Raw genomic sequence first — 13,986 nt, forward strand, 5'->3', positions numbered from 1 at the left:
GTCCCTAGCGGACACGCCCACAACAGAGTAGGCTTAAGAAACCCTACCGTTCCTAGCGGACACGCCCACCAGTGAATGGCCATGAGAAACCCTACCGTCCCGAGCGGATACGCCCACAACTGAGAAACCATGAGAAACCCCTACCGTTCCAAGCGGACACACCCAAAACTGAGAAACCATCAGAAACCCTACAGTTCCTAGCGGACACGCCAACAGTGAGTCGCCATGAGAAACCCTACCGTCCCGAGCGGATAGGCCCACAACTGAGGAGGCATGTGAATCCCCTACCGTCCCTAGCGGACACGCCCACCGCTGAGTAGCCATGAGAAACCCCTTCCATCCGTAGCGGACACACCCACCTCTGTGTAACTATTGGAACCCCTTTCGTCCCTAGCGGCAACGCTCACCACTGAGAAGCCATGAGAAACCCCGACCGTCCACAGCGGACACGCCTACCACTGAGCTACCATGAGAAACCCTACCGTCCCTAGCGGACACACCCACAACTGAGTATCCATGAGAAACACAAACGTCCATTACGGAGACGCCCACAACTGAGTTGGTATGAGAAACCCTACCGTCCCTTATGGAGACGCCCACAACTGAGTTGCTATGAGAAACCCTACCGTCCCTAGAGGACACGCCCACCACTGAGTAGCCAGGAGAAACCCTTACCATCCCTAACGGACACATCCACCACCGAATTGCTATGAGTAACAATTATTGTTCATAGTGGAACCACCTACCACTGAGTACCCATGAGAAACCCCTTCCATCCGTAGCGGACACACCCACCACTGTGTAACCTTTGGAACCCCTACCGTCCCTAGCGGACACACCCACCACTGAGAAACCATGAGAAACCCTACCGTTCCTAGCGGACACGCCCACCAGTGAGTAGCTATTAGAAGCCCTACCGTCCACAACGGATACGCCCACAACTGACAAAACCATGAGAAACCCCTACCGTCCCAAGCGGACACACCTACCACTGAGTAGCCATGAGAAACCCCTAACGTCCAAAGCGGACACACCCACCAGTGAGAAACCATGAGAAACCCTACCGTTCCTAGCGGACACGCCCACCAGTGAGTGGCCATGAGAAACCCTACCGTCCCGAGCGGATACGCCCACAACTGAGAAACCATGAGAAACCCCTACCGTTCCAAGCGGACACATCCACCACTGAGTAGCCATGAGAAACCCTTACCGTCCCCAGCGGACACACCCACCACTGAGAAACCATGAGAAACCCTACCGTTCCTAGCGGACACGCCCACCAGTGAGTAGCCATGAGAAACCCTACCGCCCCGAGCGGATACGCCCACAAATGAGAAACCATGAGAAACCCTACCGTTCCTAGCGGCAACGCCCACCAGTGAGTAGCCATGAGAAACCCTACCGTTCCTAGCGGATACGCCCACCACTGAGAAACCATAAGAAACCCTACCGTCCCGAGCGGATACGCCCACAACTGAGCAGCCATTGGAAACCCGATACCACCCATAGCGGACACGCCCGCCTCTAAGTAGCCATGAGAAACCCCTACTGTCCCTAGCGGACACGCCCGGGCCACAACTGAGTAGCCATGAGAAACCCCTACTGCCCTAGCGGACACATCCTCCTCTGAGTACCCATGAGAAACCCCTTCCATCCGTAGCGGACACACCCACCACTGTGTAACCTTTGGAACCCCTACCGTCCCTAGCGGACAAACCCACCACTGAGAAACCATGAGAAACCCTACCGTTCCTAGCGGACACGCCCACCAGTGAGTAGCTATTAGAAGCCCTACCGTCCACAGCGGATACGCCCACAACTGACAAAACCATGAGAAACCCCTACCGTCCCAAGCGGACACACCTACCACTGAGTAGCCATGAGAAACCCCTAACGTCCAAAGCGGACACACCCACCAGTGAGAAACCATGAGAAACCCTACCGTTCCTAGCGGACACGCCCACCAGTGAGTGGCCATGAGAAACCCTACCGTCCCGAGCGGATACGCCCACAACTGAGAAACCATGAGAAACCCCTACCGTTCCAAGCGGACACACCCACCACTGAGTAGCCATGAGAAGCCCTTACCGTCCCCAGCGGACACACCCACCACTGAGAAACCATAAGAAACCCTACCGTCCCGAGCGGATACGCCCACAACTGAGCAGCCATTGGAAACCCGATACCACCCATAGCGGACACGCCCGCCTCTAAGTAGCCATGAGAAACCCCTACTGTCCCTAGCGGACACGCCCGGGCCACAACTGAGTAGCCATGAGAAACCCCTACTGCCCTAGCGGACACATCCTCCTCTGAGTAGCCCTGAGAAACCCCTTCCATCCGTAGCGGACACACCCACGACTGTGAAACCTTTGGAACCCCTACCGTCCCTAGCGGCAACGCTCACCACTGAGAAGCCATGAGAAACCCCTACCGTCCACAGCGGACACGCCCACCACTGAGTAGCCACAAGAAGCGCCTACCATCCCTAGCAGAAACACCCACCACTGAGTAGCCATGATAAACCTCTACTGTCCCAAGCGGACACACCCAAAACTGAGAAACCATGAGAAACCCTACAGTTCCTAGCGGACACGCCAACAGTGAGTCGCCATGAGAAACCCTACCGTCCCGAGCGGATACGCCCACAACTGAGGAGGCATGTGAATCCCCTACCGTCCCTAGCGGACACGCCCACCGCTGAGTAGCCATGAGAAACCCCTTCCATCCGTAGCGGACACACCCACCTCTGTGTAACTATTGGAACCCCTTTCGTCCCTAGCGGCAACGCTCACCACTGAGAAGCCATGAGAAACCCCTACCGTCCATAGCGGACACGCCTACCACTGAGCTACCATGAGAAACCCTACCGTCCCTAGCGGACACACCCACAATTGAGTATCCATGAGAAACACAAACGTCCATTACGGAGACGCCCACAACTGAGTTGGTATGAGAAACCCTACCGTCCCTTATGGAGACGCCCACAACTGAGCTGCTATGAGAAACCCTACCGTCCCTAGAGGACACGCCCACCACTGAGTAGCCAGGAGAAACCCTTACCATCCCTAACGGACACATCCACCACTGAATTGCTATGAGTAACAATTATTGTTCATAGTGGAACCACCTACCACTGAGTACCCATGAGAATTCCCTTCCATCCATAGCGGACACACCCACCACTGTGTAACCTTTGGAACCCCTACCGTCCCTAGCGGACACACCCACCACTGAGAAACCATGAGAAACCCTACCGTTCCTAGCGGACACGCCCACCAGTGAGTAGCTATTAGAAGCCCTACCGTCCACAGCGGATACGCCCACAACTGACAAAACCATGAGAAACCCCTACCGTCCCAAGCGGACACACCTACCACTGAGTAGCCATGAGAAACCCCTAACGTCCCAAGCGGACACACCCACCACTGAGAAACCATGAGAAACCCTACCGTTCCTAGCGGACACGCCCACCAGTGAGTGGCCATGAGAAACCCTACCGTCCCGAGCGGATACGCCCACAACTGAGAAACCATGAGAAACCCCTACCGTTCCAAGCGGACACACCCACCACTGAGTAGCCATGAGAAACCCTTACCGTCCCCAGCGGACACACCCACCACTGAGAAACCATGAGAAACCCTACCGTTCCTAGCGGACACGCCCACCAGTGAGTAGCCATGAGAAACCCTACCGCCCGGAGCGGATACGCCCACAAATGAGAAACCATGAGAAACCCTACCGTTCCTAGCGGCAACGCCCACCAGTACCACCCATAGCGGACACGCCCGCCTCTAAGTAGCCATGAGAAACCCCTACTGTCCCTAGCGGACACGCCCGGGCCACAACTGAGTAGCCATGAGAAACCCCTACTGCCCTAGCGGACACATCCTCCTCTGAGTAGCCCTGAGAAACCCCTTCCATCCGTAGCGGACACACCCACGACTGTGAAACCTTTGGAACCCCTACCGTCCCTAGCGGCAACGCTCACCACTGAGAAGCCATGAGAAACCCCTACCGTCCACAGCGGACACGCCCACCACTGAGTAGCCACAAGAAGCGCCTACCATCCCTAGCAGAAACACCCACCACTGAGTAGCCATGATAAACCTCTACTGTCCCAAGCGGACACACCCAAAACTGAGAAACCATGAGAAACCCTACAGTTCCTAGCGGACACGCCAACAGTGAGTCGCCATGAGAAACCCTACCGTCCCGAGCGGATACGCCCACAACTGAGCAGCCATGACTAACCATTACCGTCCCTAGCGGAGATGCCCACCACTGAATAGCCATGGGAAACCCGATACCATCCATAGTAGACACGCCCGCCTCTAAGTAGCCATGAGAAACCCCTACTGTCCCTAGCAGACACATCCTCCTCTGAGTAGCCATGAAAAAAACCCTTCCATCTGTAGCGGACACACCAACGACTGTGAAACCTTTGGAACCCCTACCGTCCATAGCGTCAACGCTCACCACTGAGAAGCCATGAGAAACTCCTACTGTCCCAAGCGGACAGACCCACTACTGAGTAACCATGAGAAATCCTAACGTCCCTAGCGGATACGCCCACAACTGAGTAGCCATGAGAAACCCCTTCCGTCCCCAGCGGACACACCCACCATTTAGTAGCCACGTGAAGCCCCTACCGTCCCTAGCGGAAACACCCACCACTGTGTAGCCTTTGGGAACCTGTACCGTCCCTGGCGGACATGCAGACCAATGGGTAGTCCATGAGAAACCCCTACTGTCCCCAGCGGAAAGGCCAAACACTGAGTAACCATGAGAAACCCTACCGTCCCTTACGGAGACGCCCACCACTGAGTTGCTATGACTTACCCCTACCGTCCCTTACGGAGACGCCCACCACTGAGTTGCTATGACTTACCCCTACCGTCTCTTACGGAGACGCCCACCACTGAGTTACTATGACTTACCCCTACCGTCTCTTACGGTGACGCCCACATCTGAGTTGCTATGAGTAACCCCTACCGTCCCTAGCGGACACACCCGCCACTGTACTTCATATGACTTGTAATAATTTTAAAGGTGCAGTTGTAATCATAGTGTTATTTTAAACGAAGAATGTGTTGATACTGCGTTTTTGGCACAGTGCAAGGAATTCGAAACTCCTTCCATTACCTGTGCAAATGAACAATGAACTTTTACAATATAACGCGAATAATGTAATGTCAGCTACAAGGAAGTAAGATGCCAGAGAATAACCCGTCGTGATTATTCAACGAAACAGTTTCATAGGCTGTTCATAATGTTGATATCCAATATACGACATAAACGACAGGTGGTCGTTGTTTATCGTACAGGGAAAATAAATATCTCGGGTCTGCGCCCCTTTTGCTTTATTCTCCTTGCAGTGTTTTATTGTCCAATAAACAACTCGCAGTCGTGGTTTATTTGTTAAGTAATGACCAGTGGTGACATCACTCGGATGAGAGTTCCTAAAGAGCAATTACTGTAGCTGACGGACAAATAGATAGCCGCAAGCACTGACAAGTGATTTTTTGTGTTTTAAGCAACGACCTTGGAAATATATTTGCGGTCTGTTTTCTCTTTGCCTTTATGGTAGCTGCGCCATTGTCTCAAAAATATGTTTCAATCAGAACCGAACTGAACTGCAAAATAAACTTCGCACTTTTGAGAATAATGTGATTCTAAACTAGTTGTACTGCTTTAAACCCCAATAGGCACAAACACATAGCCTAAAGGCACCTGTATTTAACCGGCAATGCGCACGTGTTTTTGAGAAAATGCGAAAATTGTAAAATCACGTGATGTTCTTGCTGATAGAAAGGCACGTGCCACGGGGGAATAAAAACTGCACAGAAGCAAATGTCAAACACATTTGAAATGCCAAGACTAATTTCAGAACAACGGTACGGTAGGGTTTCTCATGGCTACTCCACGGTGGTGTGTCCGCTAGGGACGGTAGGGGTTTCTCATGGCTTCTCAGTGGTAGGTGTGTCCACTAGGGACGGTTGGGGTTTCTTAAGCCTACCCTTGTGGGTGTTTCCGCTAGGGACGGTTTGGATTTCTCATGGCTACTCAGTGGTGGGCGTGTCCGCTAGGGACGGTAGGGGTTACTCATGCCTACTCTGTTGTGGGCCTGTCCGCTAGGGACGGTTGGGATTTCTCATGGCTACTCAGATGTGGGTGTGTCCACTAGGGACAGTGGGGGTTTCTAAAGGCTACTCTGGTCTTCGGCGTGACAAGCGAACGCTTTAACCACCAGACTACCTGACCACCCCTCTGAGTGAAAGAAACAACGCACATGTATATATGGTCCAGCGGTCATTTCACCAGTGTTGAATACAGCTTCTTACTGACATTCATAGCAACTCAATACAAAAACATAATTTTGCTGAATATGAACAATTGCGACAGTTGTAGCCAATGTTAATAGCCCCAGAAATCATGGCACTATACATAAAAATACAGGACGGTATACAAACATTTTCTTTTCCAACCTTACACTCACTAGAATCAAGCCTTGTAGAGGAGCCTACCTGCCAGATGCCCCCGTCATACCCAGATCTGTATGTCTTGGCATCTCGTCCGTCTGTTGACTCCACGTAGGCCAGACGTCGCAGGAACAGACGGTCGTCCCCGAGGATGCAGTTGGACCTGATCCTGTCAACGACAGCCTTGACGACAGCGGTGCCGGAAGCTCCTGAGGACATGGTCAAGTCCACGCCCCCTCCAGTCCCCAGAGCGCCGGGCAGGAACAACACCCAAAGTAGATACATCAGCATTCTTCTTCACTGTTGGTTCACTGGACCGCTTCTGCAGGTGGAATATATATATACTGTACCTGGGTGTTGAGGAACTATTGGGGTATTAGGTTTAGAGGTAAATTAAATCACATGAGATTCTACAGAGTATAGATCCATGATGTCGCATGACAGATAGCTACAGACAGGTACTAGAGATGACAGTCCACTAACTAGCCTTAAGGGGCACGAAGACTAGTGCTGATACCTACACAAGTTACAAAAATGACTATCTGAACGCTTAAAGTCCCCCGTTACCTAGCATTTGGCCCCCGGACCCTACAATTTGTGTCGAGAATGGCTGATCAATTGTATTTGCGGGGGATCCAAAATCAGCCATTTTGGGCGCGTTTGTATGGTGACCGAGAGGGGACATCGCTTTCTCGCTTTCTCGCTCTATTGCTTTCTCACTTTATCGCTTTATCGCTCTATTGCTTTCTCGCTCTATTGCTTTCTCGCGGTATAGACATATTCCCTCTTGGTCACGATATGGGCCCCATGCGTTGTGTGTTTCTTTACGATAAAAAGTATATACGTAAAACAACATTAATGAATTGTCCTCAGTGTGTGTGTGTGTGTGTGTGTGTGTGTGTGTGTGTGTGTGTGTGTGTGTGTGTCTGTGTTTGTTTGTGTGTGTGTGTTTGTGTGTGTGTGTGTGTGTTTGTGTTTGTGTTTGTGTGTGTGTGTGTGTGTGTGTGTGTGTGTGTGTGTGTGTTTGTGTGTGTGTGTGTTTGTGTGTGTGTGTGTGTGTTGTGTGTGTGTGTGTGTGTGTGTGTGTGTGTGTGTGTGTGTGTGTGTGTGTGTGTGTGTGTGTGTGTGTGTGTGTGTGTGTGTGTGTTGGGTGTGTGTGTGTGTGTGTGTCTGTGTGTCTGTGTCTGTGTGTGTGTCTGTGTGTGTGTGTGTGTGTGTGTGTGTGTGTGTGTCTGTGTCTGTGTGTGTGTGTGTGTGTGTGTGTGTGTGTGTGTGTGTGTTGGGTGTGTGTGTGTGTGTGTGTGTGTGTGTGTGTGTGTGTGTGTGTGTGTGTGTGTGTGTGTGTGTTGGGTGTGTGTGTGTGTGTGTGTGTGTGTCTGTGTCTGTGTGTGTGTCTGTGTGTGTGTGTGTGTGTGTGTCTGTGTGTGTGTGTGTGTGTGTGTGTGTGTGTGTGTGTGTGTGTGTGTGTGTGTGTGTGTGTGTGTGTGTGTGGAGGGGGTTGGGCGGTGGGGGCGCTGGTGTGGGTTTTAATCATAAAAGAGAGCTGAGATCTTTCCAATCGCATTTCAAATTATACATATGGACGGAAGGTTGAAATTGTCTCACTATCTACTTTAATATAATTAAACAGTACAGACATATGTGCTTTTATAACCGTCCACGTATTTCTGCGTAAAAAAAGAATTTGATTGATTTATGTCCCTATCTGGCTATCGGATCCCCCGCCCCCTGGCCAAGCTATCAAAACAAATAGCAAATAACACCGCTCAAAAGCGCTGAGTAGTACGTACTTCCTAAAAAGCAATAGTGTTTTCCTAAAAACAACGCTTATATCAATGTTTGTTCTGTTTGCGGAGTAGATGTCATCAAAGTGGAAGTCCTCACCCAAGCAATGGTAATACTACCGGATGTTCATTATGTAATTTCTAGTTTTTGGATGACATATTGTTCTCAGTAACCGTCATGTGGAAATAGATAGTTCATTGGTTTTATATTCAAGTTGGTATTTCCGCTATTCAAAGTGTTCAGTGAGGCCGTCTTATCAACAGTCATTTCTGAGACATAAATGCAAAGTATAATTACCGTATTCGACGTAATAAGCGCCCCGCTCTAATAAACGCCCACAGCAATATTTGCTAATATATTGGCTAGTGAACAATCCCAATTAGCACCCCTTCCGATTGATTAATGTACACAAGACTTATTTATTAGCGTAAAATACGCACTCGTTATATGCACACTTAATTATGGGCAATTAAATTCGGGAAAAATATATATCTGTCGTACATAAACATTTGAGGCTGTCAGCAAAAACCACGAAATCTTTCAACTCAACTTTTTTTTCACCAAAATAATATTCTAATTTTGAGAGCGTCCTTGGCGCTTATTACGTCGAATACGGTAATTAAGTCTACACTAACTTTTTTGCATTAATGATTAACTCTAACGTTAATTTCAAGATTTACAGTACATACTATTCAAAAGAAGTTAAAGAACACCCGATTCCTTCATATGACTATGGTTAGTCATTAGAGGAAGCGATAGAGCGATAAAGCGATAAAGCAATAAAGCAAGAAAGCGATAGAGCGATAAAGCGATAGAGCGAGAAAGCGATAAAGCGATAGAGCGAGAAAGCGATAAAGCCATAAAGCGAAAGAGCGAGAAAGCGAGAAAGCGAGAAAGCGATAGAGCGAGAAAGCGATATTTCCCATAATGCCGTACATTAAAACGTTTTTTGCTGATATTTAGTGATCCATTCCTGTAATTCTCACCGCTATTTTGCCTCTTATGATAAGATTTTTTAAACATCTGGTAGTAGATAGATATGTTACAAAATACACACGTAATTTTTTCTCGTTTAGCTTGTATATTTTCTTGTAGTGTAATAAATAAGCAAGATTCACAGAATACAGATAGTCACTGTTCATATTTTCATTTTGTTCATAGTATTGACAAATAATTGTCAGTTTTATTAGCCAGTTTGTATTGTTTGCAACGTTCAAAGAGATTTTTTTCTCGGTCATTAGAGTTGGAATTGAAGCCGAATATGTGCTCGTCCGATTTCGGGATCACAATTATGTTCATTAAGTTGCATGTACATTATGCATACATGTACACAGTTATGTTTCCCTTACAACATACAGATGAATTAGATATATGTCTCTACCTTAAGTCACATATACGACTTTCGAGAGCGTAATTAACCCGTAACCCCATTCCTTGGACAATAGAAATGAAATGCGTTGTAAATATTTTTTAAAAACAACTCGTTTCTTAAAATGACTTTCGATCAAACTGCCTTCGGGAATTAAATTTAATGCTAAAGTGCTTGTAAAATATAGTTTAACTTTCCCGCCAGGAGAGACTGGATATCCAATTATGGTATAGGCTCAGGCAGGAATATGCATATTTATGTAGCAATTCACTATCCATTTAAACTGTATGGTTAACAATTGTGCGTTCTGATGTGAGTTATGTAGTTATCTACTACCTTTTTACACAGACAATGAGTCGGACACACACACACACACACACACACACACACACACACACACACACACACACACAGGTACACATATCAACTGTGGTAACGCCACAGCGATGAGGGCAGTGGGGTAGCCAGTGGGGTTAAAGCGTTTGTTCGTCAAGCCGAAGACCCAGTTCGATTCCCCACATGGGTACAATGTGTGAAGCCCATTTCTGGTCCTCCCCGTGATATTACTTGATTATTGTTAAAAGCGACGTGAAACCATCTCACTCACTCACTCATAGCGGTGTATATCAAATTACTATTTGCAAGTACATATATTTGTAGATTTGCACAAGACAAGAAACACAATTGAAGTTAAACATACATCAAATGTCAAAAAGAACATTTACGGACAACCTTATGACACACTGTAACAAGTTATAGAACACCCACAATTATAAGATTGTATTTTTGCAAAACAATCAGCCATGACTAACTAACCATAGTCTTCTTAACTTCTTTTGAAAAGTAAATATTTAGATTTTAACCTGATTTATTTAGAGCGTATTGCCATGATCTGCCACGCGCTTTCGGCGTGGTGGTCACATACAACTGAATAGGGCCATAAATAAATCAATTACATTTTACGCACAAAAAGGTGGATTCCCAATTGCAGCAGATATCACATGCGGCCCCTATAGTGGTCAAGAGGGGATATTGCTTAACCGCGATAGAGCGAGAAAGCGAGAAATGGGTAGAGCGAGAAAGCGAAAGAGCGAGAAAGCGATAGAGCGAGAAAGCGATGTCCCCTCTCGGCCACCATACGTTTGTTGTTTTATGCTGCATTCATTAACATGAATACCCCACTCAGAGACCGCCTCCGTGGTCTTGTGGTAGAGCGTCCGCCCGGAGAGCGGAAGGTCCAGGGTTCGATCCCGGGCCGCGTCATACAAAAAGACGTTAAAAGATTGTACTTGTTGTTACCCTGTCTGGCGCTCGGCATTAAGGGGCTAAAACAAGGACTGGTCGGCTCGGAGTCAGTATACTGTGTCTGAGTGGGGTATTCATGTTAAACTGCGGCATGGTATCTCAGTGAGCTAGCACTATAAATCGGCATCAGTCCGGACTAGTACAAGCAGCCACACACACACATACACGTGCATGCACGTCGCTATATAAGTGCAATAATCTTGGACGCGACGTTAAACACAATTTCACCTCACCTCACCCCACTCAGACACAGTATGCTGACTCCGAGACATGATGTTTTAACGTCTTTGGTATCACGCAGCCAGGGATCGAACCCCGGACCTTCCGCTCTCCGGGCGGACGCTCTACCACTAGACCACGAAGGCGGTCACGTACTGCAGGAACCCTCATGATAGGCATGCAGAGTGAGTGAAACATCAAACACCCGCGTAACAGCGTGAGAGAGTGAGTTGGGTTTAATGCCACGGGTGTAACTCTGCACGGCGAAATATTTGACCTCAGACGACTGAGCCACCCTTTACCCCCTCATACAGTGGATTGACGTGCGACATAAATATCACACGGACCATTGCTATGCTGGTCTGCTCGCTCCCGGCACCATGGACAAACATACGTATTGATCTGCCTCTATATCGCACAGACCCGTGTAGATCCGGGGTAGAATAGGTCTCCAGGAACCCATGCTTGCCGTACAAGGCGACTAGGCTTGTCGTAAGAGGCAACGACGGGATCGGGTGGTCAGGCTCGCTGACTTGGTTGATTCATGTCATCGTATCCCAATTGTGTGGATCGATGCTCATGATGTCAATCACTTGATTGTCTGATCCAGACTCGAGTATTTACAGACCACCCCCATATTGCTGGAATATTGCTGAGTGCGTCGTTAAACCCAAACACAAACAAACAAACAACTATATCGTACCTCAGCATGTTTGCGACAAGGACACTGGTGGAACTTACCTTGCGTGATGGTGGTCCTCGTTCCAGATGAGCTGTGGGACAAAGGACATGAGTATTTTATAGCCTGATGGTGTGCCATTAAGTTGAAGGTGTGACCAGGATGTGGCGCTGTCGAGTTCGTGCATATACTCGGAACCTACTGGAGTAAAATGAAGCAACACATCCGATTTCACATCACGGCAACAGGTGCACCATGGACAGACATCTCTCTTTCATCAGCTCTGCAATTGTTAAACAATCAATATCGTTTCGAATTAAATTGCTGTCCAGACTAAAACGATATCAACCAGAAACAAATTGAGTGAGCATTGTTTGACTCAGCTTTTCGTAATATTAGAGCGATATCACGGCGGAGGACACCAGAAATGGGCTTCACACATTGTACCCATGTCAGGAATCAAACCCGGGTCTTCGGCGTGACGAGCGAACGCTTTAAACACAAGGCTGCCCGACCGCACAATAGAAAGAAAAGGAAACAAGTCATATGAATTATTGCAGAAATGTCAGCGCAATATCCATCCAACTGACTGAAAAAGATTTTAAAGAACCAAAATTTTAATTTGTTTTCCATTTGTGTGTGGAATTAAAGTTGCCTTCCTAAGGTAGAAAACAAAAGGGCTTCAACTGTGTCGAGCTGTAAATGTGTATAGCGTATGTATAGTCCATCTTTGCATCGACCCTCACCTAGCTTCATCAGGGAGGAAGTAAGGGGTACAGCAAGGAGGCTATAGATCAGTGAGGAAGTATGTGGTACAGGAATGAGGCTATAGATCAGTGAGCAAGTAAGTGTTACGGCAATGAGGCTATAGATCAGTGAGGAAGTAAGTGTTACGGCAATGAGGCTATAGATCAGTGAGGAAGTAAGGTGTACAGCAATGAGGCTATAGATCAGGGAGGAAGTATGTGGTACAGCAATGAGGCTATAGATCAGTGAGGAAGTAAGTGTTACAGCAATGAGGCTATAGATCAGTGAGGAAGTAAGTGTTACGGCAATGAGGCTATAGATCAGTGAGGAAGTAAGTGGTAGAGCAATGAGGCTATAGATTTGTGAGGAAGTAAGCGGTACAGCAATAAGGCTATAGATCAGTGAGGAAGTAAGTGTTACGGCAATGAGGCTGTAGATCAGTGAGGAAGTAAGTGTAACGGCAATGAGGCTGTAGATCAGTGAGGAAGTAAGTGTTACGGCAAAGAGTCTGTAGATCAGTGAGGAAGTAAGTGTTACGGCATTGAGGCTATAGATCAGTGAGGAAGTAAGTGGTACAGCAATGAGGCTATAGATCAATGAGGAAGTAAGTGGTACAGCAATGAGGCTATAGATCAGAGAGGAAGTAACGGGTACAGCAATGAGGCTATAGATCAGTGAGGAAGTAAGTGTTACGGCAACGAGGCTATAGATCAGTGAGGAAGTAAGTGTTACAGCAATGAGGCTATAGATCAGTGAGGAAGTAAGTGGTACAGCAATGAGGCTATAGATCAGTGAGGAAGTAACGGGTACAGCAATGAGGCTATAGATCAGCGAGGAAGTAAGTGTTACTGCAATGAGGCTATAGATCAGTGAGGAAGTAAGTGGTACAGCAACGAGGCTATAGATCAGTGAGGAAGTAAGGGCTACAGCAATGAGGCTATAGATCAGTGAGGAAGCAAGTGTTAAAGCAATGAGGCTATAGATCAGTGAGGAACTAAGTGGTACAGCAATGAGGCTATAGATCAGTGAGGAAGTAAGTGTTACGGGAATGAGGCTATAGATCAGTGAGGAAGTAAGGGCTACAGAAATGAGGCTATACATCAGTGAGGAAGTAAGTGTTACAGCAATTAGGCTATAGATCAGTGAGGAAGTAAGGGGTACAGCAATGAGGCTATAGATCAGTGAGGAAGTAAGCGTTATGGCAATGAGGCTATAGATCAGTGAGGAAGTAATGGGTACAGAAATGAGGCTATAGATCAGTGAGGAAGTAAGGGGTACAGCAATGAGGGTCTAGATCAGGGAGGAAGTAAGGGTTACAGCAATGAGGCCATAGATCAGTGAGGAAGTAAGTGTTACAGCAATGAGGCTATAGATCAGTGAGGAAGTAAGTGGTATAGCAA

The 13,986-nt window shown here is 47.8% G+C and overlaps 1 protein-coding gene across 1 annotated transcript in view; it reads right to left on the minus strand.

Moving 5' to 3' along the window:
• The window catches only part of LOC124119917, a 26,646-nt gene extending 14,727 nt beyond the window's left edge, over window positions 1–11,919 (minus strand). The window contains exons 1-2 of the mRNA XM_048382788.1: window positions 11,902–11,919; window positions 6,528–6,804 (exon numbers count right to left, since the gene is read on the minus strand). Coding sequence (XP_048238745.1) covers window positions 6,528–6,773 — 246 coding nt within the window. The 5' untranslated portion in view covers window positions 6,774–6,804; window positions 11,902–11,919. The remainder of the gene's footprint in view (window positions 1–6,527; window positions 6,805–11,901) is intronic.
• Between the last annotated feature and the right edge of the window lie 2,067 nt (window positions 11,920–13,986).

The sequence above is a fragment of the Haliotis rufescens genome, unplaced genomic scaffold, assembly GCF_023055435.1.
Source record: "Haliotis rufescens isolate VD_foot unplaced genomic scaffold, xgHalRufe1.0.p SCAF_41, whole genome shotgun sequence".
Taxonomy (NCBI): domain Eukaryota; kingdom Metazoa; phylum Mollusca; class Gastropoda; order Lepetellida; family Haliotidae; genus Haliotis; species Haliotis rufescens.